Source organism: Zingiber officinale, chromosome 7A (assembly GCF_018446385.1).
Source record: "Zingiber officinale cultivar Zhangliang chromosome 7A, Zo_v1.1, whole genome shotgun sequence".
Classification (NCBI taxonomy): Eukaryota; Viridiplantae; Streptophyta; class Magnoliopsida; order Zingiberales; family Zingiberaceae; genus Zingiber; species Zingiber officinale.
This window is the reverse complement of record NC_055998.1, coordinates 72,492,214-72,515,386: the sequence shown is the minus strand read 5'-3', so window position 1 is coordinate 72,515,386 and position 23,173 is coordinate 72,492,214. Positions and strand designations below refer to the sequence as shown.

Here is a 23,173-nt window from a genome sequence, read left to right as displayed (position 1 = left end):
ATTTTATACTTACATATGTTATTAATTTAATTTATAAATTTTTAATTAATAAAGTAAATTACAATCAATTAATATATAATAGCAGTTTCTATCTTTTGTATCATTCTTTAATACTTGAGTGACTAAATATTTTAGTTCCTCAACAGTTTACTTAATAATGTTATCATTAATTTTTTTATATACTGTATTAAGTCACTTTCTATTTAAAATATATATTAAAAAAACCAAGTAAATGAAAAGTGTAAAATTTAAAATTTTACCTTCTCTATTATATTAGGTTAAGTAGAGCACCTATGAGTGTGAATCTAAATAAAAAGGGAAAAGGGTGTTAAAAAGGGAACTGAAATTTATCTGTTTTTTTTGTTGCCCCTTGGACTGTAACATACTGGTAGAATTTTTCGGGAACAAGGAAATGCTCAAGCAAACCTCCACTCCCTTTAGATCCGTCTACTTATGACAATGAACAAATTGAGAGAATAACAATGAGTGTAAATTATCCATATTGTAAATCATTAAATATATTTATAACCGTAAAATTTAATAAATTTATAATCTAGAGGTTTCCAAATGAAAAAAAAATCTTAAAATAGATTAAAATTTTAAAGTTTGGTAATTTTTAAAAATAAAATTTAGTTTTAGGGAGTATATATATCCTAATTAAATTTCAATTTATTTTATTATAAAATTATTATCAATGAAATATTAATTAATATGATAATATTGGTTTACATAAACTATTAGAAATGCTCCACTATGTCGGATCTAACGGTCTGTGTCTGTAGCCATCGAACCCGACCCGATAAAGAACAAGGTCATGTCCCATTCGCGTCTAAAGATTTCGACCCAGAGCGTCACTGCGTCACTGAGTGCGCCGGGGTCCTAGAGAGGACAGTGGCATGGGTAAAACTATTTAGGAGGCTTAAGGTACGGTAGCGGTCCCATAGCATGACTCACGCAGAAGACGCACACTCGAAATCGTACCCAGATCCACACGGTGATACGTGGCCCCACAGTCCCCGAGTGCATTCCCGCGGTGTACACTACGTGTAAATAAAACCCCTTCGTCGTCTACGCACCCACAGGCCTCGTCGCTTGATCCCGTCGAAGGGCTCGTCCTCTTCCTTTCCTCCCGATCCACGTCTGCCGCCGGCGATTCTCCGCTTCGGATCGGATTCCCCTACGCCATCGCCGCAGCAACCGACCACCCATGACTACGATGACGCCGCCCCCTCCTGACGTACGGTTCTTTCGACAATTCCTACTGTGTTCATTGGTCGCCCTAGTCATCGATTCTCTCGCTCGAGACGGGGCTGTAAACTTGGTTTTGTCTTGTTGATCTCGCTTGCTCCACTGCGATTTGTGTCGGTTCTAGGGAATGCGCGTCTGTGCCTGCACTCCATCTCGGGTTGAATTGCGATGTCTATTGACCCCTATCATGAATCTACTTGGGCGTCTTTTCTCAATCGAGGCATAGTTGTTTTGGGTGGATCTGACACTGATTCGCGTGACTCGGCTTTTTTGCAGCAGCAGGGGGACGAGGAGATGCAGGTGCCGCATCAGGAATTCGCAGAGGGACCTCAGTCGATGGAAGGTATTTTTTTTTTTTTTTTGGATTTCGTTAAGCCTACTGGTTGTGAGGAGTTCCTTCTTCGGTTGCCGAAAATTTATGATGTTGCGCCTAGGTTACTGTTGGTTTTGGTTTTGATTTTTAATGCGTTATTCTGCTTGACGTTCCTTCTTTTCTTTTTCCTGCTTAGTTATATCGGCCGACGCAGCAACTGCACCGGAGAGCCAACCGGTGGAGGATCCTCCTACGTTCAAATATAGGTGGACAATTGATAATTTATCCAGGTCGAACACCAAGAAGCTCTACTCTGATATTTTCTACGTTGGAGTGTACAAGTGGTAAGCTGATGCGTATAATGCCTGTTATGTCTCTATTTCCTAGGTGCATGATTCGTCTCGCTCAGTTCGGGTGATTGAAGGTCATTGAGCATTGATTTGACTGTTACAGGCGGGTGCTAATTTTCCCCAAGGGAAATAATATAGACCACTTGTCTTTATACCTTGATGTTGCTGATTCAGTTAACTTGCCATATGGTTGGAGTAGATTCGCCCATTTCTCACTTGCAGTTGTCAATCAAATTAATGGAAAGTACACAATAATAAAAGGTATATCATCTCTTATAAATTTACTCCTTTCTTTGATTTCATACTGTTGTCTTGTTGCAAAGGGATAGACTCGAAATAATCTGATATATGGGAACCAAGTAAACAACTCAAAGTTCTGGACTTGATGCAGAGAACACATTATTCTGGCATCAATATACTTATGAAATTTGGTTTTATTTGAAGAACTGAGATCCACTCATGTGATTAAACTTTATAATATTGGAATAGTGAAATTTAAGCTTTATAGACATTCAAGTCATGGAATGAGAAACCCCTGAATTGCCTTTCTAGTAATCATGCATGCATGATCTAGGTTGGTTGGTTAATTATGATTTAGAAAGTGTACAATGTTGCACATTTCTGAATGCACAGTTAAACTACTTACATTGGTTCTGAGATCTCCATCTCTTGCCATATCTACTATTTAAACAATTTCTAACCCTTGTTATCACATCAACTGAACTATCTCCGATTTATGACCAACAGAGACATTTTCTTTATATTGAGGAGCAAGTTAGTTGAGTAGTTCTTCATCCATGAAATACCATCGCAAATGATTTTTCAATACTGCCTAAATTATAGTCATAAAGGCCCCTTCAAGAGTGTAATCAGAATAGTGTTGTAGCCTCATCTTTGGGAAACAGTGTAGAAGATTGATCCAAGGATAAGCTCTTTGGGAAAAGACTGATGGTATTGGTTGGTGCCATCATATCTTCTTTGCAATTTATCATTCTATTGAGCTCTTTGTATATATAGATAGCTCTATTTATGGCTTTATCACTACTACCAATTGAATCAATTCAGTAATTTTTTATTATGTTAAAGTTTTTTTTTTTGTCTCCCTTTTCCCATAGCACCTTCCCCTACCATTTCAACTTATTTTTTCTCACTTATATCATCGACAAGCTAGTTGCTTCTGATTAGTAGTATATTTTTTTGTTTGATCCTCTCTAATATTCCCACAGCCATTTTAGTATTTTTTTTATCTTTGATATATTTTTTTTGTACGTGTTGTTTAAAACATTGAACTAATTACACTTTATTTCAAGTAACCTTTATATTATTTGCTGGCTGTTTTTTCTTTCTTTTTTCATTAAAGTAGGCAGCGTGTTCAACATTCCTGTGGTGGTTTCTTGAATGTTCTCTAGTCTCCAGGTTTCTGAGAAAATGTGTGTTAGCAATTTTGCATAAGGATCTAATTGAGAATTCTTTTCTTTAGTTGTTATAAATATGTTTTTTCCCCTGCAAAGTTGATATTTTTCGGTTTGTCTTTTTCTAAGTATTTTCTAAATGCAGATGCACAACACCAATTTAACGCACGAGAAAGTGATTGGGGCTTCACTTCATTTATGTCTCTGAGTGAATTCTATGATCCAAGTCAAGGATATCTTGTCAATGATACTTGTGTAATTGAAGCTGAAGTCACTGTACGTAAGGTTGTAGATTACTGGAATTATGATTCAAGAAAGGAAACAGGTTATGTTGGCCTTAAGAACCAGGGGGCTACTTGTTACATGAATTCTCTTCTACAGACTCTATATCATATTCCATACTTCAGAAAGGTAATCGACAGTTCATTTTGTTGTATGATCAAATTTTTCTGAGAATGATCTTACAAATCTCATTTCTAGGCTGTTTATCACATGCCGACAACAGAAAATGATATGCCATCTGGAAGCATTCCCTTGGCTCTTCAGAGTCTGTACTATAAACTTCAGTATAGTGATAACAGTGTTGCTACAAAGGAGTTGACAAAATCTTTTGGTTGGGACACGTATGATTCTTTCATGCAACATGATGTCCAAGAACTTAACAGGGTTCTTTGTGAAAAATTAGAAGACAAGATGAAGGTTTGAAAAATTGTACTGAAAGGGTCTTTGTTTATCTATTTCATTCATTAAATCGTTATATTCAATGTTGACACAGGGAACTGTGGTTGAGGGTACAATTCAGAATTTGTTTGAAGGGCATCACATGAACTATATTGAATGCATTAACGTGGACTACAAATCCACCAGAAAAGAATCATTTTATGGTATGTAAATGCTGTGACTCTGCTCTCATTGGATATGTTTCCTTATAAATTAATGCTGTCTTGGCTGCATTTTATATAGATTTACAGTTAGATGTAAAGGGTTGTCGAGATGTTTATGCTTCATTTGATAAGTATGTTGCAGTAGAGCGGCTTGAGGGAGATAATAAATATCAAGCAGAAAACCATGGGTTACAGGTATGTTGAACTAAAGTGCTGATCTTCTGGTAGTTCTTATTTCACTTGGTAAATTAAATTAAGTCTAACAAGTCCCAACTACCTAGATTGTATATGATCATTTATAAATAGATTCTTATTACAACAACTAAGTTCATTTGATTTTGATCTGTGTGATTTTCAATTTGATCTTGATCCATCTATCTTTTAGATTCTTTCCCATTTATATTGACCGAAGAAATAATTATTCTTTCATTTTATTATTTCTTTAAAACTTTGAAATCGGAGTCCATTTTTGGAAAAATTTAGAAACAACGTCAAAATATCTAGCAACATAAATTATTTTTTTCTGCATTTAGAATTTTAAAGGGGAGCCTTGGCACAATGGTAAAGTTGTTGTTGTGTGACGTCACGGGTTCGAGTTTCGGAAACAACCTCTTCTAAAATAGGGTAAGGTTGCGTACAATAGACCCTTCCCCAGGACCCATATTGGTGGGAGCTTCGTGCACAGGGCTGCCCTTTAGCCTTGGCGTAATGATAAAGTTGTTGCTGTGTGACTTAGAGGTCATGGGTTCGAGTCTGGAAATAGTCTCTTGTAAAATAGGATAAAGTTGCATACAATAGACCCTTATCTCGTATTGGTGGGAGTTTCGTGCACCGAACTACTTTTTTTTTTTTTTAGAATTTTGAACCACAACACTTAACAATCTTTTTTGACAATTGAAGTACCTTAATATTCTGTTAAGCTATTTTGCATGAGGATTTTCTTTCACCTTTATAATTGTGATTCTGTCAGGATGCTAAGAAAGGTGTTCTGTTCATTGACTTCCCGCCAGTTTTGCAACTCCAACTAAAGCGTTTTGAATATGATTTCATGAGAGATACAATGGTGAAGGTCAGTGAAATGCAGATCTAGGCTACACTGTTTTGCTCTATTTTTGTGAATCAAATATGATCATTCATCATTCTCTTTATTGCAAGCTTCCATCTTTTCATTTCAAATTATATTTGTTATCAGGAATATTTGTGTTGATTATATCTCAGCATTTAAAATTTTAAAAATCTTTGTTTGAATAAACACAAGGTCTGATTTTGGAGATTGTTTTTTAATGCAAAATGAATACTTTGTTAATTTCATTCTCATCTCTGACTAGGGCATAGTTGCAATTATGCTCAAGATTTGTTAGAGAATTCACCACCAATGACCTTCCTAGACATTGTTTTATGGACATTGAAATTAGGAGCTCTGGTCCCTACTTATCTTAAATTATTTTTTTTTTCAATTTTTTGTTGTTGTTGTTGTTATATTTTCTCAAAATTGTCAGTTAATACTTAATGAATATGCATTCTCTGTTTAGTTTTTTGTAAACCTTGTTATTAAGGGTTATTTACTTAAATGTTTTTCCATTATTTTTATTTTTGCTTGATATATTTTCCGAAATCTCTCAGTTAATATTTAACAGATATGGATTCACTATTTAATCAACATCACCTTCTGATGTAAACAAGTATGATATGTTTTTCAAGTTCACTCTATATCTCCGCCAATATATTATAAAGGGCAGCCCGGTGTTATGACACTCCCGCCAATGCGGAGCCTTACCCTGCATTGCAAGACGTTTCCACAACTTGAACTTGTGACTACCAGATGACATGGCAGCAACCTCCGCCAATATATTATGCAGGCTTAAATATAGGGCAGCTGCTGTTTTGAATTTCCGTGCAATGTGTAACCCCTGCCCCTCATTTAATATGTTCCTTTGAGTTGCATAGGAGGGAAATGGACACTTAAAGAACATAGAGGCCATTCAGAATAGGATTCCTTTGCTTGATTTTACTTGTTTATTTGTATGTTATTTCAACATAGAAGCTTAGTTCATATATTCTATAATTCTAGACTTGTAGCTTACTTTTTGGTGCCTGAACCAAAATAGTAAATATATGTAGGCCTGGAATCCATGAAAAGGAGTTGATTCGATTGCAGCTGCACGTATCAATATGGTTGTCTAACAGATTCATATCATCTATCATCTTTGAGTCCATCCTCTTCAGCTTATATATTACTCTTTGAACCCGAACAACTACACAAATTCATTTTGTCTCTGCATATGGAATAACTGAATTGATCACACTCATGTGGGATCATGAAGAAAATTCACTAGGGTTCTCCACACTTTGAGCTTGGAACATTATACTAAAATGTGTGTATTGCCAAATTGTGCAATCTAATAGCATTAGGATTAGGAGTTAGGATAGTTTTTTCATAACTTCTTATTTCATATTTATGGCCAATTCTTCCTTGGTATGCAGATAAATGATCGCTATGAGTTTCCACTTCAGTTAGACCTTGATAGGGATAATGGTAAATATCTCTCTCCCGATGCAGATAGGAGGATTCACAACGTGTATACTCTTCACAGGTAATATCTCTTTTCAAATTAAGAAAATTAGAAAACGTGGACATTGAGGTAATGGGGGCAAAAATTATTGGCATCACCCATCCTGCAACATTGAATTTTGATCAAAACTTCAAAAATATCATTAAAAAGTTTTCATATAGAAATAATTATAGTAAATTTTCCCTCAATGATTCTATATCGATTGAAACCTTTGAATGTTCAACTATTTATCAATACTACTGGATACATCTTTATCTTTTCTCCACATAAATAAATAATCATTTAATTAACAATCCATTACTCTGTTCCGCAATGTAATTATCAGATATCCATTTCTAAAAATGTGGCATGTGGTAGCATCTGTTGAAATGCTAACTTCACAAACAAATAACTACTATTAAGCACATCTTTATATTACTAATCCATATTTCTGCTCCACATTGTATTCTCAGATATTCATTGCTAAAGACTTCTCCCTGAAGTGGCATGTAGTAGCAACCACTTAAGTGTTAGCTTTACAAACTACAAACTAGTGAGCAAGTTGATTATTGACAATGCAAGACAAATGGATCTTTTCTTGTTTTGACAATTAAAGATTCTCATGACGTAGGTTTAGCATAAAGAAGCAACTCAGCATGCATTTAAGTGATTAAATTAGACTCTTGAGGGTGTTTGTCTATACAAAAGAGAATCCTACATGATACCTGCTAAATTAAGAACTGAATTTCATTAATATATGTTTGAAGTTCATGATTTTCATAATGAATTGCAATATTTGACATCCATGCTATTTCCTCAATGAATTGGAAAGATTCATCAGCTAATTAATTATATTAATCATCTAATGTTACAGTTGAGAAGGATACTGCATTTTAAAATCAAATTTTCTCCTTATTGTTACTTTAATCAATTAAGATTACTATTGTTAGAGATTGACTAAAATTTTTGGTATTTTACTCTGCCATAATAAATTATGACTGATGCTAAAGAATTTTTAATGAAGGACGAAACTGAAACTAATAAAAAATGCTAAATAAAATGGGTCATAGGTAATAATGGAATGCATCTTAGCGAGGTCTAATGATATCAAAGCATAAAGTGTGTTGCTGCAAGCTTCATGCTGTGTTAATCCTAAGTGTTTGGGGTTGTTGCTGAAAGCTTGTAAATAAAACATTTTAAGGATTCAATTTAGATTAAAGATTTTAGCTTGTACTGAGATCATTTGACAATTATAATATTGAGGATCAATTTAGTTAAACATTGTGCATATTCCAATAGAACTTCTTGCCTTGTTAGGACAATTGACCACATTGAGCTCTAGTATGTTCATGATGCTACCTCTTTGTAGGAAGTTGTGTAAAATATTATCATAATCACTTTGTCAATTATTTTCTGATCATTTGCTTATTGCATCAGTTGTCTTCAATATTATCTCTTATGTATCTAATATGAAATAACTAGAATGCAACTGATTTCAAATGAACTTATCCTTCATTTATTTTCTTTGGTTTCAGTGTTCTTGTACACAGTGGTGGGGTGCATGGGGGACATTATTATGCTTTCATCCGACCATCTTTATCAGATCAGTGGTATTTATCTTTATACCTGTATCTTCAAGCACATAAGCTTCTATTGTGCTTGTGGCAAAAATATGATTGGGGATCCTTCACATTAGCCACAGATCAACTAACTATATTACACTGAGTATTGATACATGTCTCAGTTTTAAACAATACCAATTGCTATTTCTTAATGTATACAGGGGTACTTTAAGCTTAAAGTGTTTATTAAATCTCTTGCATAGAGCAGTTTAAACCATTTGAGAATTGAGATACTAATTTATTACCATTTGTTCTGAAACCCTTCATTGAAGGAAGTTGAGCAGCCTTGTAGTTTGGATTTCAATTTTCCCTTTATAAAGTTGCATTATTGATTGCATAGATAAAAATCTCGAGTTGCTTTGCCCAATACGAGTGAAACATCTCGTTCCGCCCATGGGCTGACACAACGTTAGCACTCCGCGACCTCCACGGCAGCCCAGAGGGGTTATGTGACCCCCTAGGCCGTGTCGGAGGGGTGGCGCGGCCACCTCGGGCGCACAGGAGGGATCACGCGACCATCTAGGCTGCGCTGGAGGGGTCGTGCAACCACCTCGGCCAGCTGTGCGGGAGGGGTCGCTCGACCCCTCGGCCTCGTCAGAGAGGTCGCCGGTTGCATGACCCCACGACTGTGCTGTAGAGGTTGTGTGATCCTGGCCAAATCGAGGAGGTGGTGGGAGGTTGGTTGCGCGTCAGTGATAAATTTTTTAATTAAATCATTGCTTAATAATTTCAATTAACTTCTAGCTATAATAGGGATAATCTAAATAGACTTTATTAAACCCTAATACAATTATCACATTAATTATATATATATATATAATTTATTTGATTTCTAAAAATATATAGTAAGAGTTATTTATTTATTATATGTATTTTTTAATTTTGTAATATTTAAATTAAAATTTTTATTTTTATTAATATATTTTATATTAGAAAAGTACCGAAATTATATTGGCATGACATGGCATGCCACGATACCAAAACATAGACCGAAACTCCGATACGGCTTGAAATTTTAAACCATGATTGATTGTACTAACTACACTACTGTATAAGCTTTCTGTTTAATTTAGTTATGAGTGAATATATATATGTAACTGGGGCTCCTTGTCTTTTGAAAATATCCTCTACTGATTGCTCATGGGAACAATGCTTTTACTTCTCCAATTTCTCAAATGACAGATTGTTAAGCAACAGCTTCTAATTTTATGTTTCTTTCTTGGATTTGACTAAACTATGCTAGTTGTCAGCTCTTATATAAACTATATGAAGTTAAGCAGAGTTTCATCACAGGTTTAAGTTTGATGATGAGCGAGTAACAAAGGAAGAGGCCAAAAAGGCACTAGAGGAGCAGTATGGCGGTGAGGAGGAGGTTCGAGCAATAACCACTTTGTTTGATACTAATGCCTTATGGAACTCTGTATATGCTAATTTAGCTTCGACTATTTGTACCTTGCAGTTACCTCAACCAAATCCTGGCTTCAACAATACTCCATTTAAATTTACTAAATACTCAAATGCTTATATGCTTGTGTATATTCGTGAAAGTGACACGGAAAAAATTGTGTGTAATGTTGATGAGAAAGATATTGCAGAGCACCTCAGAGTAAGTTCATGAGATTCAGTTGCTATATGGTATAGAGTATCTTTGAGATATTCACAATTTGATGCCTACAGATTAGATTAAAAAAAGAACAAGAAGAGAAAGAGCACAAGAAGAAAGAGAAAGCTGATGCTCACCTTTATACTATTTTAAAGGTTTACCTTATGATTAAATTGTAATGGGATAATTCTTATTAATTATCCTGCTCTTCAATGATTTTTCCCTTAACCCATGTAGGTAGCTCGAAATGAGGATTTGGCGGAACAAATTGGCAGAGAAATATTTTTTGATCTTGTGAACCATGACAAAGTTCGGAGTTTTCGTATCCAAAAACAACTGCCATTCCATCATTTTAAGGTAGATCCCTACTGGTATTGAACTAGTTAGACAATTGGAAGCGACTAATAGGATTTCATAAGATGATGGTGGATGTATAAATTACCTCAAAAATCATGAATGCTAGTGGTGTATATGAAATTATGGCCCTGTTTGGAATAACTTGAAAAACACGTGGGAATGTAAATACAAAATGTAGTATTGATTCTACTATATAATAAGCGAAAGAGAAGCAAATCTGAGTTCTGTATCTACAGTATTCAGTGTATCTGAAACTTGGAATTTGTGCTTCAAGGGTTGTGGAATTTTCACTTTCTTGTATAATCAAGTATATGCCAGTTAACTTAGAATATGGAGCTCTTTCTGAAATGAAATGCCCTTTCCATGAGTATGTTTTAGCATGAAGTTCTGAGCTACTTTAGATAAGCACCTTATGTCATGCAGAGATTTATCATTCATTATGCTACAACTTATGGCTTCATGGCCCTCATTAAAAAATCTCCTATGTGGAAATCGCTACATGAATAATTTCATTGGCAGGAGGAGGTAGCCAAAGAATTTGGTATTCCAGTACAGTTTCTGCGATTTTGGCTGTGGGCCAAGCGGCAAAACCATACATATCGGCCCAATCGACCTTTGACCCCCCAGGAGGAAGCACAGTCTGTCAGTATAGTACTCACTTCTCTTCCTGCTGTTTATTTCAAAAGGCATTTGGCAAAACACGAGATTTTGAAAATGAACTGTTTTTCACTGCAATTCTAGTATTTGTCTGTCTTTGTCAATCAAGTTTTTTTTCTCTATATGTAAGGTTATTTTTACACTAATTCAACTTTGAGAACATGAAATAATTTACCACTTTGTTTGCATTTGAGGTAAATGAGACAGCGATGTCTTGTACTGGATGCCAAGCGAAGTGTTTGCTGATCCATGATTGGTCATTTCTTAAATTTAAAATTTGACTATTTCTCAAACATTTAGACAATAATGGAGTTAGTACAGAAATGATTTCCTGAAGTTGTGGGGCCTCAGCCATACCTGAAGTGTGGGCAAAACATGAATGATTTTTTTCTGGATTAATTATGCTCTTCTAGTTTTGTTTGAAATAAATGGTTTAATTTTTGTCCGTGCAACTTTTCGTCAAGGGAGCCTTGACGCAATAGTAAAGTTGCCTCTGTGTGAGCTAGAGGTCATGAATTTGAGTCTCGGAAACAGCCTATTACAAAGTAAGATAAGGGTGCGTACAATAGATCTTTTCCGGGACCCTGCATTGACGGGAGCTTCGTGCACCGGGCTTCCCTTTCTTAACTCTTTATCAAGATATAAACCCAATAGATAAAACAAATATAGGCTTCAAATAAGAAAAGGTGTAGTACTCTTACAATGTAACTTATGTGCATGCTTATTGCGTCATTTTGTATCTCTGTATCATTTGCAAACTTACTGTATACAGTATGTCAATGTAATCTAGTCATGGCAGTTTTGTGGTTTAAGTTTCCTCGTCGTATGGAAATTTGTTTGCCAATTAAATTTCTTTGTTCTTTTGTTTTGCTCATTGGTCTGTAACTAGCCCAGGCAGATGCAAATTGATCCAACCACTGGTCGAAATACTTAAGCCTGTTGTAATTCACTCATCTAAGCCCATAAATTATCCACAATTCTCCACCTGAGACTAAAATAGGGTATCAAAATATTGAAACAAAGCCACTTAATGAGAGTTCTAATTCTTTAAATTGATACGTCCAACACTTGGTGCATTATGCTTAAGCCTAAATCAATAGTCGTCATTCATCTACACATGTAAATTATCTTCATAGCTCACAACTCTTAAGGTGGGACATAATCAACATGCCATAATTTTCCCCATTTTAAGACTTTGATGATTTTGCCAAATTCTAAAGTTCAATTCATGATAAAAAAAAATCATTTGCACTTGACAATGTGTCAAGTCTCATGGTTTCCCACAATCACATGGATAGATATGCCCTAATACCAATATCAAAACTATATATCTCAATTCAGATGAAAGAATTAAGTCATCAACTTGTTGGGCACAACTGCTATTTCTTAATCTCATTTTAGTAGTTGTGCCCATTGAAGGTATAGTTGATTAAGACTGCTGTTTCAATCTTAATCACATGTGGAACTGTGCCCTATTGAAGGGAAGTTATAAGACTGCTTTTTCAGTTGTGCCCAACAAGTTGCTTATCTTATAACTTCCCTTCAATAGGCCACAGTTCCACATGTGATATATCCCTATCATATGCATTCACTTCTCTTTTGGGCTTGTTTGGTCGATGAAAATAGTTGCTTATGTTATGTATATGCATGAATGTAGGTTGGACAGCTAAGGGAGGTTTCAAATAAGGCACACAATGCTGAGCTGAAGCTATTCATGGAAGTTGAGCTTGGGCTGGTAAATCCATATTTCACATCTTTGTGATATTCATATCTTTTCAGGGTTCTCTTATATTTTGCATTGATCATTTATAGTCTATATAAAGGTGACATATTTTGCATTAAAAATCTCCAAGTCCTCATTTCATTTTCTAGTTGAATTTTTCAATTGACAATTGGCAACCTAGGATCTTCTCCCTCTTCCTCTACCATCAAAAACCAAGGAGGACATACTACTTTTCTTCAAGTTCTATGACCCTGATAAAGAAGATCTAAGGTATGCTATATTCTCTTCTCTGTTATTTTGATTATGATTTTGTATGATTTCATTCTGAAAGGAGTCAATTTTCCCACAAAATTCACTCCGTTATAAGATTTGAGGATGTTTTTCTGTTTGCACGGGTAGTTTAGACTTTACCTATCAAAGAAGTTATTTTCACAACTGAAATCCTCGACATTCAAGTACAAATAATGTTAATTGTGTGGTAAGGCTTGTTCTTATTTTATTATTTTATTTTTTGTTTTTGTGATTATAGATTTGCAGGAAGGCTGTTCGTGAAGGCTCTTGGAAAGCCAACTGAAATACTCTCAAAACTGACTGAGATGGCTGGATTTCCTCCAAATGAAGAAATTGAACTTTACGAGGTTTGTTTTTCATCCATGGCAGTGATTTCTGTTATTTGTTTGTCCCATGAACTGGGATCCTTTATCGTTAGGGATATAAAGAGAATGAATGGAGAGCAGATAGTTACCTAACCATACTCTGAATACTTGGTGAGGCATAGTAATCTGGAATCACTGAAATCTTATTTATATTAGTTAAGATGGATAGTTAGTAATGTATTTCTTGGTAATTTAGTCGCATACCTCTTATTCATGATAGGGAGCTAATCTCCCTGCTAAAACATATAGGAGATAAAGTTCGAACCAAAAGTTATGTGCGAACACATCGACATGCGGCTTTCTTTTAAATCAAGCCAGGTATGTATATAGGATATACATTTTTAACATTTCTTCTTTGATTCCACTTCTGGGCTTTTATGGATCTTTGAATGTAGCTTGAAGATGGAGATATCATTTGCTATCAAAAAGCTATACCAATAACAGATAGAGACCAGTTTCGTTATCCTGACATTCCTTCTTTTCTGGAGTATGTTCGTAATCGCCAGGTCCGTCTTCCTTCTCTTTATTGAATGTTTTTCCTAGTGACTTTCTGCATAATGATACCATTGGAGGGTTTTCTATCCATTTCCCAGGAAAGCAATCCGTAAAACCATGAGAAGGAAACAGATTCATGAATAATGTCCAGTTTTTAAAAGTTCAGCAGATGCTGTCTTGAAGGGGAAAATGTTTGTAGAGGAAAATTTTCCACGAAAACAATCAAAGTTTAGAAGTTGAATGCAAATTTATACTATTTTGTTGTACTACATGGGTTGCTAAAATGCAAAACTAAATTAATAGTTGAGACATTACTAATCATCTTTCCTTACTATATTACAACTTGAATGAACCTCCTTTCTCCATGGATATGACTTATCTACAAAATACTCCATTTCTCCAAGAGATCTTATTTGCTTGGAGTGGAAGGAGGGAAGAGATGGACTTTTCCTCCTTAATTGTTCCATCCAAACATTGGAAGAATGACTTCTGTTAAGTTGGAATTTGTGACTATTGATTAAAGCTGTGATGTGCTTGCATTATCTTTTAAATTCCGCATTATTTTCTGTCCTATCCTGGTGCTTCTTATTCTTGACTCAGGTGCTGCATAATGTGATGTTATAGGTTGTTCATTTTCGATCCTTGGAGAGGCCAAAGGAGAATGATTTTTCCTTGGAGCTGTAAGTGTTTGAAAATACTGTCCACGTGTAATTATGCTTGGCTAAGTAATCTTGTCTAACCCTTTATTCTAATATAATATCTGTTCAGATCTAAACATTTTTCATATGATGATGTGGTTGAAAGAGTTGCACCGCTACTTCGCGTCGATGATCCATCAAAAATTCGTCTCACAGCTCATAATTGCTATTCTCAGCAGCCTAAACCACAACCAATCAAGTTCCGGGGTGTGGACCACCTTTCAGACATGCTGGTTCACTATAACCAGGTTGTATAGATTATTCAAGTAAATTTGTCCCCATAAAAATTAGTAAAAAATTTTGCAATAAATTTACAATGGTTTAATTGCTGCAGATTTCAGATATATTGTATTATGAAATATTGGATATTCCTCTGTCCGAATTGCAAGGTTTAAAAACTCTAAAAGTGGCATTCCACCATGCCACAAAGGAGGAGGTTGCCTTTAACCTTCACTTCTATAGTTATAACCTTCTTTTATGAAGTTTTCTTGAAACCTAGATTCATTCAATTTCAGGTGGCAATTCACAGCATCAGGCTTCCCAAGAATAGCACTGTATCTGATGTAATCAACAACCTAAAATCTAAGGTATCTTCATGGCTGTTATGAAAATATTTAGTTTGAGTAGGAAGAGAGGGCATACTCAATGTTGCATTAACTTTATTGTTTTACTGTTTGTTCGTTTTATCAACAACTTACCATTTCTATCATTTTCTTTTCCTTGCTTAGGTTGAACTCTCTCGTCCTGATGCTGAACTTAGGTTACTTGAAGTATTCTATCACAAGATCTACAAGGTACCTATAATTTGGTGCTTCCCAGAACTCAGAAAGCCTCTCTGGCCAGAATCTGTTTAGAGTATTCTGGAATTCATATTTATGTTATATCTTTGCAGATATTTCCTCCTGGTGAGAAGATCGAGAATATTAATGATCAATATTGGACATTACGTGCTGAAGAGGTTAGTTGCATCTGTTAGGATTATGTGAGACTTTTTTGTTGACATGCTACTAAGCCTGGCTTTTTAAATGCATACTCGGGTAATTTTTTTCATGTATATTAGTGAGTAATGATATCTTATTTCTAGTGGATAATTCTTTGTGCAGATTCCAGAAGAAGAGAAAAACCTTGGATCTCATGGTCGATTGATTCATGTTTACCACTTTACTAGAGATCATAATCAGAACCAAATGGTAAATTTATATGTTTGAGTTATAATTTTCTACTTTTTTCACAATACTGAAATAGATATAATTTTTTTTTGCATTAATTAATATCTGGTTCACTTTACCTTTGCCTACATCATCACCTTTTTTTGCTCAAAATTCAAACTTTTCCTGATTTATGTGCATAGAGAATGTAATTTTCAATGTTTTCCTTAGTTAACCTTCTGTTTTTCAAGACGTTAAGGAGCTAAGCTCATTAATCTTCAAGCTTGTTTATTTAATTTATTTTCTATTATTAAACAAATATGAATAAGTTCTTATGGTACAAGTAATGAACTTGTTCATGAACATTCTATTTATTTACGACTTTAGTTAGTGGTCAAAATGGAGAATTGCCTCTTAGGCTACAAGAAAATCTTTATGAGATTATGAATCAGCCAAACATACTTGGTAATTAAAATATCAGAAGATAACTAAAATGGATATGTGATAATAAAAAGAGAATAATATCCAGGAGTAATTTGGTGGTGTTATAATATTTGATGAAGGAGAGCTTGACGTAACGGTGAAGTTGCTGCAATGTGACCTATGGTCACAATTTTGAGTTGCAGAAATAACCTCTTGCAATGCAAGGTAAGTGTGTGTATAATAGACCCAATGCGGTCCGACCTTTACCCTGCATTGGCGGGAGCATAGTGCATTGGGCGGGAGCATAGTGCATTGGGCTACCCTTTATAATATTTGATAATGTGACAGTAAAGATAGCTAATAGATTTTGTAGCTAATATTCAACCTGAATTAAAATCCATTGATCAATTTTCTATTTCTATTTCTTATGTGAATATTCTATATTTCTTTGCAGCAAGTTCAGAATTTTGGAGATCCATTTTTCTTAGTTATTAGAGAAGCTGAGACATTAGCAGATATTAAGATACGCATTCAGAAGAAATTGCAAATTCCAGATGAAAAATTCTTAAAGGTACTCTTCCTAGTTCTATGATTCGTTGTTCATTATGTTCTGTTGTCCATCATTTCACATCATGATCCCATCTATTCGTCCATTGAGTTCTAGCAAGATTATATCAATTGTATTTTTCATATTAATTAAAATTGTGTTTTATTACACTGTTTAATAGTTTTTACTAACCTCTTCACTTTGAACATTATGGTTTCTTTTGTTACCTGCGAGCGTTAACTTATCAGCATTTAAATTCTCTCAAAAAAACGTGAGCAAGACGTCCTGTTCTGGTCTTGGAGAATGGGGGTAATACATCAAAAATAAAATAAAATAAAATAAAAAATCAATTATACTTATTGTGCTGGGAATAGCTACATGAACAAAATGTCTTCTCATTGTTAGCGGCTTCACCAGATATTCCATTGCATTCATATATACACATGCTGTTCAACTAATTTGCATTTCTAGCCCGTCAGTTTACTATCCAGCTTATCATCGAATCTAATACGATTGTTTTGTTCAATCAGTGGAAGTTTGCTTTTATATCACTTGGACACCCGGAATACCTCCATGATTCAGATGTAGTGTCCAATCGATTTCAGGTATGTTAGTTTGGTTGTTTCTTCTTCCATCGTCAACTCCGGGTAACACAATTAAATTGATGCAGAGGAGAGAGATTTATGGAGCCTGGGAACAGTACCTTGGCTTAGAACATTCTGACACCTCTCCTAAAAGAGCTTACCCAGCTAATCAGGTATAGATTAGATTTTTCATCTGAACGCACTGTCAATCGTCAGTTTTTTTCCCCTCGATTTTCGAGCGTCAAAAGTCTAGGTTTGATTCACGTTTGTGGTATGTTTTGAATCCACACTGTTTTGTTCAAATTTCTGTTAATCCTTTGGGTTTATTTATTTATTTATTATTTTTATTATTATTTTTTATCTCTCTTTCTCCGATTTCACTGCCTTTGGTGCGCTATGCTTCATTTGCCTTTTGTGGCATGCTTTGTTTCATCAAATCCACTTTTCCATTGTGACACGTTTTCAACCCTTCAGTTTTCTTTCTCAATTTGCTAACTTCGATTGTGTAGCTTTCCCTGGTTACTTTTCTCCAATGTGTTGTCAACCCCACATTGCTAATGCCAGTGATGTACATTTTACTGCCATTTCTGATTCTTTGTTAGCCAATCCACCAATTAACCCTTCGCCAGTGTCAGTTGTACAGATTTCACTGGTCTTTGCGCGTTATATAGATTTTCTTTTGTTATCGAATCCACATGTTTTCCTGCAGAATCGACACGCGGTTGAGAAGCCTGTGAAAATTTACACTTGAGTGGCTTGATCTCTCCCATGGCATCCTATGCTGCCACCGCACCATGCCATGATAGAAAAAGATGTGTACATTCTAAAAAGAAACGCAGGCAAAGTGAGGTGAAAATACGGGAGATTTAATCATCGAAACTTTTGAGTATCGTGTGCCAGTGTCAGACTATCAGTTGGGAGGTCTGACGAGAGCATCCTCACTTGATGACTAGATCCTGTGAGATCTTGCCTTCTTTTTGTAACCTTTCTTGGTGTCTCTTTCTGTTTGCTTATCTTTGCTGCAGTGGAGTTGCATAATATTTTGGATTAGAGGGGGGTATGAATAGGGTTATGGTTTTGTGTCTGTTGTTTTTTTCACCTCGTCCTTATCCCCATCACATTCATTATATTCTCATATCTGTTGTAAAATGGCTGTTAATATTCATTCAACTTCTTGGAAGAAAATAGAAACGATTTTAATGCAGATGATCATTAATGAATTGAATTAGAACAGCACTGTAAAATGAACTTTAAAACATGATATATAATAATGAACTTTAAAAACTTAAAAGCAGGACAATATCCGATTATATATATATATATATATATATTCGTTTGGTGCACTCTTTGATTTTCAATGTCCAGCTGCATGTCTGGATGCTCAGATTCCTAAAATTGAATCAGGATGTCGGGGGTGTATTTGGGTGCTTAGATCTGAGGGTCATTAAGGAACGGGCATCGAATATATATAATGTACAAAAAGTGAGATAATTTAAGTAAATGTAAATTAAATATACTAGCATTTTATATGAATTGACTAGTAAATAAATTTAAAATTTTATTAATAATTGTTCACGGCTCCTTTGCGTTAATTGAGTTTCCCAATTTGGCGTAAGGGGACAACTGAAAATTAAACCCGTTGGACATTCCCCTACGTTCCTCGAATCGACTTGTAATTTAACAATATCATTTGCATGGCTATTATTAAGCCAGCCGATTTTATTTCAGCACATCATATTCATTAGTTTCACATTTTATGTAAATTTTCTTCAATCAAAGGCATCAAATCATAGAAACGAGCAAAAAAAAAAAAAAAAAAAAACACATGTCCAGAAAAAAAAAAAACCAATCTGAATTTTGAGCCGACCTTAATTAAAAATTGAGGTTTTTTTTTTCTAGATTTCAAATTTTAGATATGTTCAAATTTGAATTTACGAAATTCTAATATGATATTAAATAAGATTTATACAATATTAAATATTATTTAGCATATCAAAAACTAAAGAAAGCTAAAATCTTTCACGTATGGTCTCGTCGAGAGTCCAATTGTTTGGGAGACCAATGTTTCACGTTGAAAGTCCAACAATACACTTTTACCTTGAAACAGGAATAATTGCTTCATATATCAAAGTAGAGAAATCTCATTCCTTGCTCAAGACTTTTGGCACTTTTATATATGGATCATCGTAGCTTGGCGCCACTCTAATAATTGCCTCCCTATATTCATCGCATTAAAGAGAGAAATAAAAATAAATAAATAAAAAACTAAAGCAAACCAGATAATCGAAGCCAAAATTTAAAAGATGTGACCTGAAAAGTAAGATCACTAACTTCAGCAAATCAGACAATCCATACCTATTCTCAAATGTTTCTGGCGTATCCTCTCGTTTATACATACTAACTTCGGCATCTGAAAAGTCAGAAACAATCAAAAAGATAAAAGAAAGAAATAAAAACAATAAAAATTGTAGATGATAAAATATAAGAGAATTAATACCTTTTCAATCTGTTATTTTAAATTAACGGTCTCAAACAAGAGGCCATTGTTAAGGATGAAGTTAATCTCAATGCAATAGAAATTATTGGCGTCTACCTCACAGCAACAAATACCTTTGTGAAAGATCATCTTTTCAAATAAAAACTATTTTGGCTTAGTGGTAAGCAAGTTACATCGGGAGGGCTTCCTCAAATGTTCAAATTCAAATAATAACACTACTAGGACACCGTGATAAGCGAGCTACATCGGGAGGCTTATATCTGATATGGTCTAGTGGCACATAGTGATTAAGTCAAAAAGATAGCCCGGTACATGAAAATCTCACCAATGCGAGGTCCAGCCTTACCTTGCTTTGCAAGAGGTTGTTTCTAAGACTTGAATCCGTGACCTCTTCTAGGTCACACGACAACAACTTTACTGTCACATTGTGGTTAAGACAATCAAAAATAAAAAAAAAAATTGATGCTCCATGAAGTCTTTGGATCTTAGAGTTAAGAATCATAAGACTCCCATGATAAATTTAGATGTTAACCCCATGCATCATTGTGGTGATTAGTAAAGTGAACAAAATTCAATCTGTCACTCACATATAACCAATAAAGAAAAGACATGTTTGGTCAATTTGATCAATAGCTAGAGTTTGTTATGGGGACAAGCTGTATCAACCTCGACTCTCACTTTGTATCACTCACTGAGTCACCCTGAGGTGTATAAAAGGGCCAAGGGCAAATTTGACCTAGAAGGCTTTGTGAGATTTTCCTTGGAACAATGAATATCAAATGATCACATGAGCAGTGCTTCTTGTATCTTACAGACATATTATATGCAACATAACTTGTTTTCCAGAACTTGTAACAGAAGAATAAGAGGCGCATGAATTTGAGAATGTTTTAATATGCTTTAATTAGCAAGGTAGGGTTACTGAGTGGTAAATTAAACATAAAAGAACTATGATAACTAAGATTTAAACCGGAACATCATAATAGAAAGAGATCTACCAGCTCGAACTGAAGGTTCAACACTCTCCAAATCTACAGCCTGAAGTTGTCCAAACCTGTTAAGAGATCATTTGACAAATGCACCAATTATATTGGCAAGAATTCGTCATTGAAGGGTAGTTTACTAAATAGTTACCGGAAGTAGCTGTAACTCTGACAAACAAATGAAAATGCATATATCTATATACATGAGAGCAAGAAAACAAGTCAAATTGCTTGGTTACTTGACAAGGCTTGCACTCTCAACAATTATAGGCTAAATGGAAGTGCTCACTTACCAAGTTGGTAAATGCCAAGAAAGCTATTTCTAAGGTTCTTGGTTAAAACTTGGCTTGTTGAAATAAATGGGGGTTGCTCGACATCTACTATCCCAGTTCTTTCAACCCTGAACCTAAGTAACCAGTTCATCAAGTTCAACCGAGAAGTGGATGGAAATATGGTGCAGTTTACTAAGTTCAGTGGCTGAGAGGGTGCAGTCCTAATAGTAGATCACAGTTTCAAATGCTAGTTTGCCTCTTTTTCCCTACACAGACGCATCATATTTGCCAATCAGGATTGAAAAGGAGTCTATCATAATTTTCAATATTCAAATGCTTAAAATGGAGCAATTAACTCGCCAAGTATTATCATAAATACGCATGTCTACCAAAAGATCACCAATGCTTAAGATCATCAAAAGTATGAAAAGCAAGTAAGCACATTTCAAGCTGAAGCCAAGGTTGATTGATCGTACCAGTCGATTACTTGCCTAATTTTGGGGCCAAAGTCTTCCACCTTCCACAAATGAGGGTTTTAATTTCCCATCCCTTGAAAGAGTAAAAGCACGCGAAATAAAAAAAGAATCGGGAAGATGGAACCTCTCCCGGAGCAAGCGAGATCCGAGCGGAGTCGGCGAGGTGGGATACGTCCGGAGGTTCGAAGGTGGCACCACGCACGATGTACGACGAAAATAAGCGCATCCTCCTGGGACAACCAGATCGCGCCACCAGCAAGGTGGAGAGGCGGCGGAGAAGAGTGGCGTCGCTCATCGTCATCCCCGTCGCCATCGCCTAAGCCCACCCTTGACGGGAACCTCATCTCGTTCCCAACTAATATATATAGAGTCGAGCCTAATAAGTTTTGGGCCGTTCTGTAAAGGCCCAACATGAAGATCGAACCGAGTTGAGTGAAGCCGTAAGGGCATTGCAGGGGGTTTATGACATGGATTTAAGCTATAAACCCCACTCCTACTTTCTACGTGGATGCATGCGTATGCATGGATGAAGTTTATAAATTTTTGGTAAACCGATCTTAAAATCTCATGACCGGCTTATACTTTTCTTTTTGAAAAAAAAAGCCATGCAGCAAGGGCCTCTGCCCTATTTAATATATTTTTTATTTTATCAAATTTTCAATTTTATATTTTTGTTAAATATTTTTTTATTTTTTATCGAATTATTATTTTTTACATAAATAAATACATAAAATTTAAAGTACTAATATAATTATAAATGTTAAATTAAAATATTAATTAATATTATATATAATCAATGAAATTATAAATAAAAATAAGCGAAAAATATAAATAAAAATAATTAAATTGATAATGAGATCATAAAAAATTTGTTGGAGAGGTTTATGTTGGATTTTTCGGGCCGTGAAAACCATTTTTTTGTATCGCGGAAACCTCGAAACCCCCCGCCACCGAATCCGTGCGAAGAAAAATAAATACAAAATACGAGTACGAGTTTCTAAAGTCTAGATCTACACTAGATAAGAGCGTTACCCTCGATGCGATGCCATTCTCTATCTCGCTAGTCCAACGGTTTGCCGGATCTCAAGATTGTCAAAGTAGACAATCCTCTAGAAGTATCCACACGAACAAAATTAGGTGGAGGGGACCAAACAAAGGTGTGCTAGCACCTATGATGTTCGGCCAAGAAAGGAGAGGGAGAGCAAGAAGAGAGAGCTCTAGAAGGAAGAAGATGAGAGTTACTTCACAAAATGAAAACTCCACTTGCAATTGATGTGGCCGGCCACATTAAGAGGAGTTGTAACCTCTATGGAATGCCAAGAGTCACAACTCTTGGTAACTCTCATGAGGTGGCATCCCACTTAAGTAACCAGGATGATGTGGAGCATCATCATTGGGCCACTCAATGCCAACTCACCAATGAGATGACATAAAGTCAAGTCAAACTTGACTCTTCATCTTCCTCTCAAGTCAAGTCAAAATTGACTTAATCTCTCTCATGGTTGATCTAATCCAACCATTTAATTCAAGCCAATTTAATATAATGAATCTAATTCATTTAATTAAATTGATTCAATGAGTCATAATCTAAATTAGACTCATTGAACACATGAATCAACTTGAGTCCAACTCAATTAGCCCAATTAGGATTACTCTTAATCCAATTTGATTCA

General features: G+C 35.2%; 2 protein-coding genes across 8 annotated transcripts; one reads left to right on the top strand and one right to left on the bottom strand.

The window, feature by feature from the left end:
* The first annotated feature begins 1,081 nt into the window (after positions 1 to 1,081).
* On the top strand, positions 1,082 to 18,476 carry LOC122001519 (ubiquitin C-terminal hydrolase 12-like). Of its 7 annotated transcripts, none has more exons than XM_042556297.1 (32): positions 1,082 to 1,237; positions 1,528 to 1,591; positions 1,758 to 1,905; positions 2,015 to 2,172; positions 3,469 to 3,734; positions 3,804 to 4,022; positions 4,099 to 4,207; positions 4,287 to 4,402; positions 5,178 to 5,276; positions 6,692 to 6,801; positions 8,295 to 8,369; positions 9,675 to 9,753; positions 9,841 to 9,987; positions 10,059 to 10,139; positions 10,222 to 10,341; positions 10,861 to 10,983; positions 12,656 to 12,733; positions 12,903 to 12,991; positions 13,251 to 13,359; positions 13,627 to 13,695; positions 13,773 to 13,883; positions 14,497 to 14,552; positions 14,641 to 14,818; positions 14,905 to 15,006; positions 15,086 to 15,157; positions 15,299 to 15,364; positions 15,463 to 15,528; positions 15,674 to 15,760; positions 16,596 to 16,712; positions 17,219 to 17,293; positions 17,359 to 17,445; positions 17,982 to 18,476. In XM_042556297.1, the coding sequence occupies exons 1-32, from the start codon at positions 1,208 to 1,210 to the stop codon at positions 18,021 to 18,023; spliced, it is 3,348 nt and encodes a 1,115-aa protein (XP_042412231.1). In that variant the 5' UTR covers positions 1,082 to 1,207; the 3' UTR covers positions 18,024 to 18,476. The 7 variants fall into 7 exon arrangements, with proteins under 7 accessions (XP_042412231.1, XP_042412233.1, XP_042412230.1 ...); XM_042556299.1 differs by having other exon boundaries at positions 1,525 to 1,591; positions 4,350 to 4,402; positions 10,861 to 10,992; XM_042556296.1 differs by having other exon boundaries at positions 1,525 to 1,591.
* A 726-nt stretch (positions 18,477 to 19,202) lies between these two features.
* On the bottom strand, positions 19,203 to 21,838 carry LOC122001517 (glutamyl-tRNA(Gln) amidotransferase subunit C, chloroplastic/mitochondrial-like). Its single transcript, XM_042556292.1, has 5 exons — positions 21,625 to 21,838; positions 21,501 to 21,541; positions 20,768 to 20,823; positions 19,628 to 19,682; positions 19,203 to 19,489 (listed from the first exon to the last, which is right to left on the bottom strand). The coding sequence occupies exons 1-5, from the start codon at positions 21,811 to 21,813 to the stop codon at positions 19,414 to 19,416; spliced, it is 417 nt and encodes a 138-aa protein (XP_042412226.1). The 5' UTR covers positions 21,814 to 21,838; the 3' UTR covers positions 19,203 to 19,413.
* Positions 21,839 to 23,173: the final 1,335 nt, after the last annotated feature.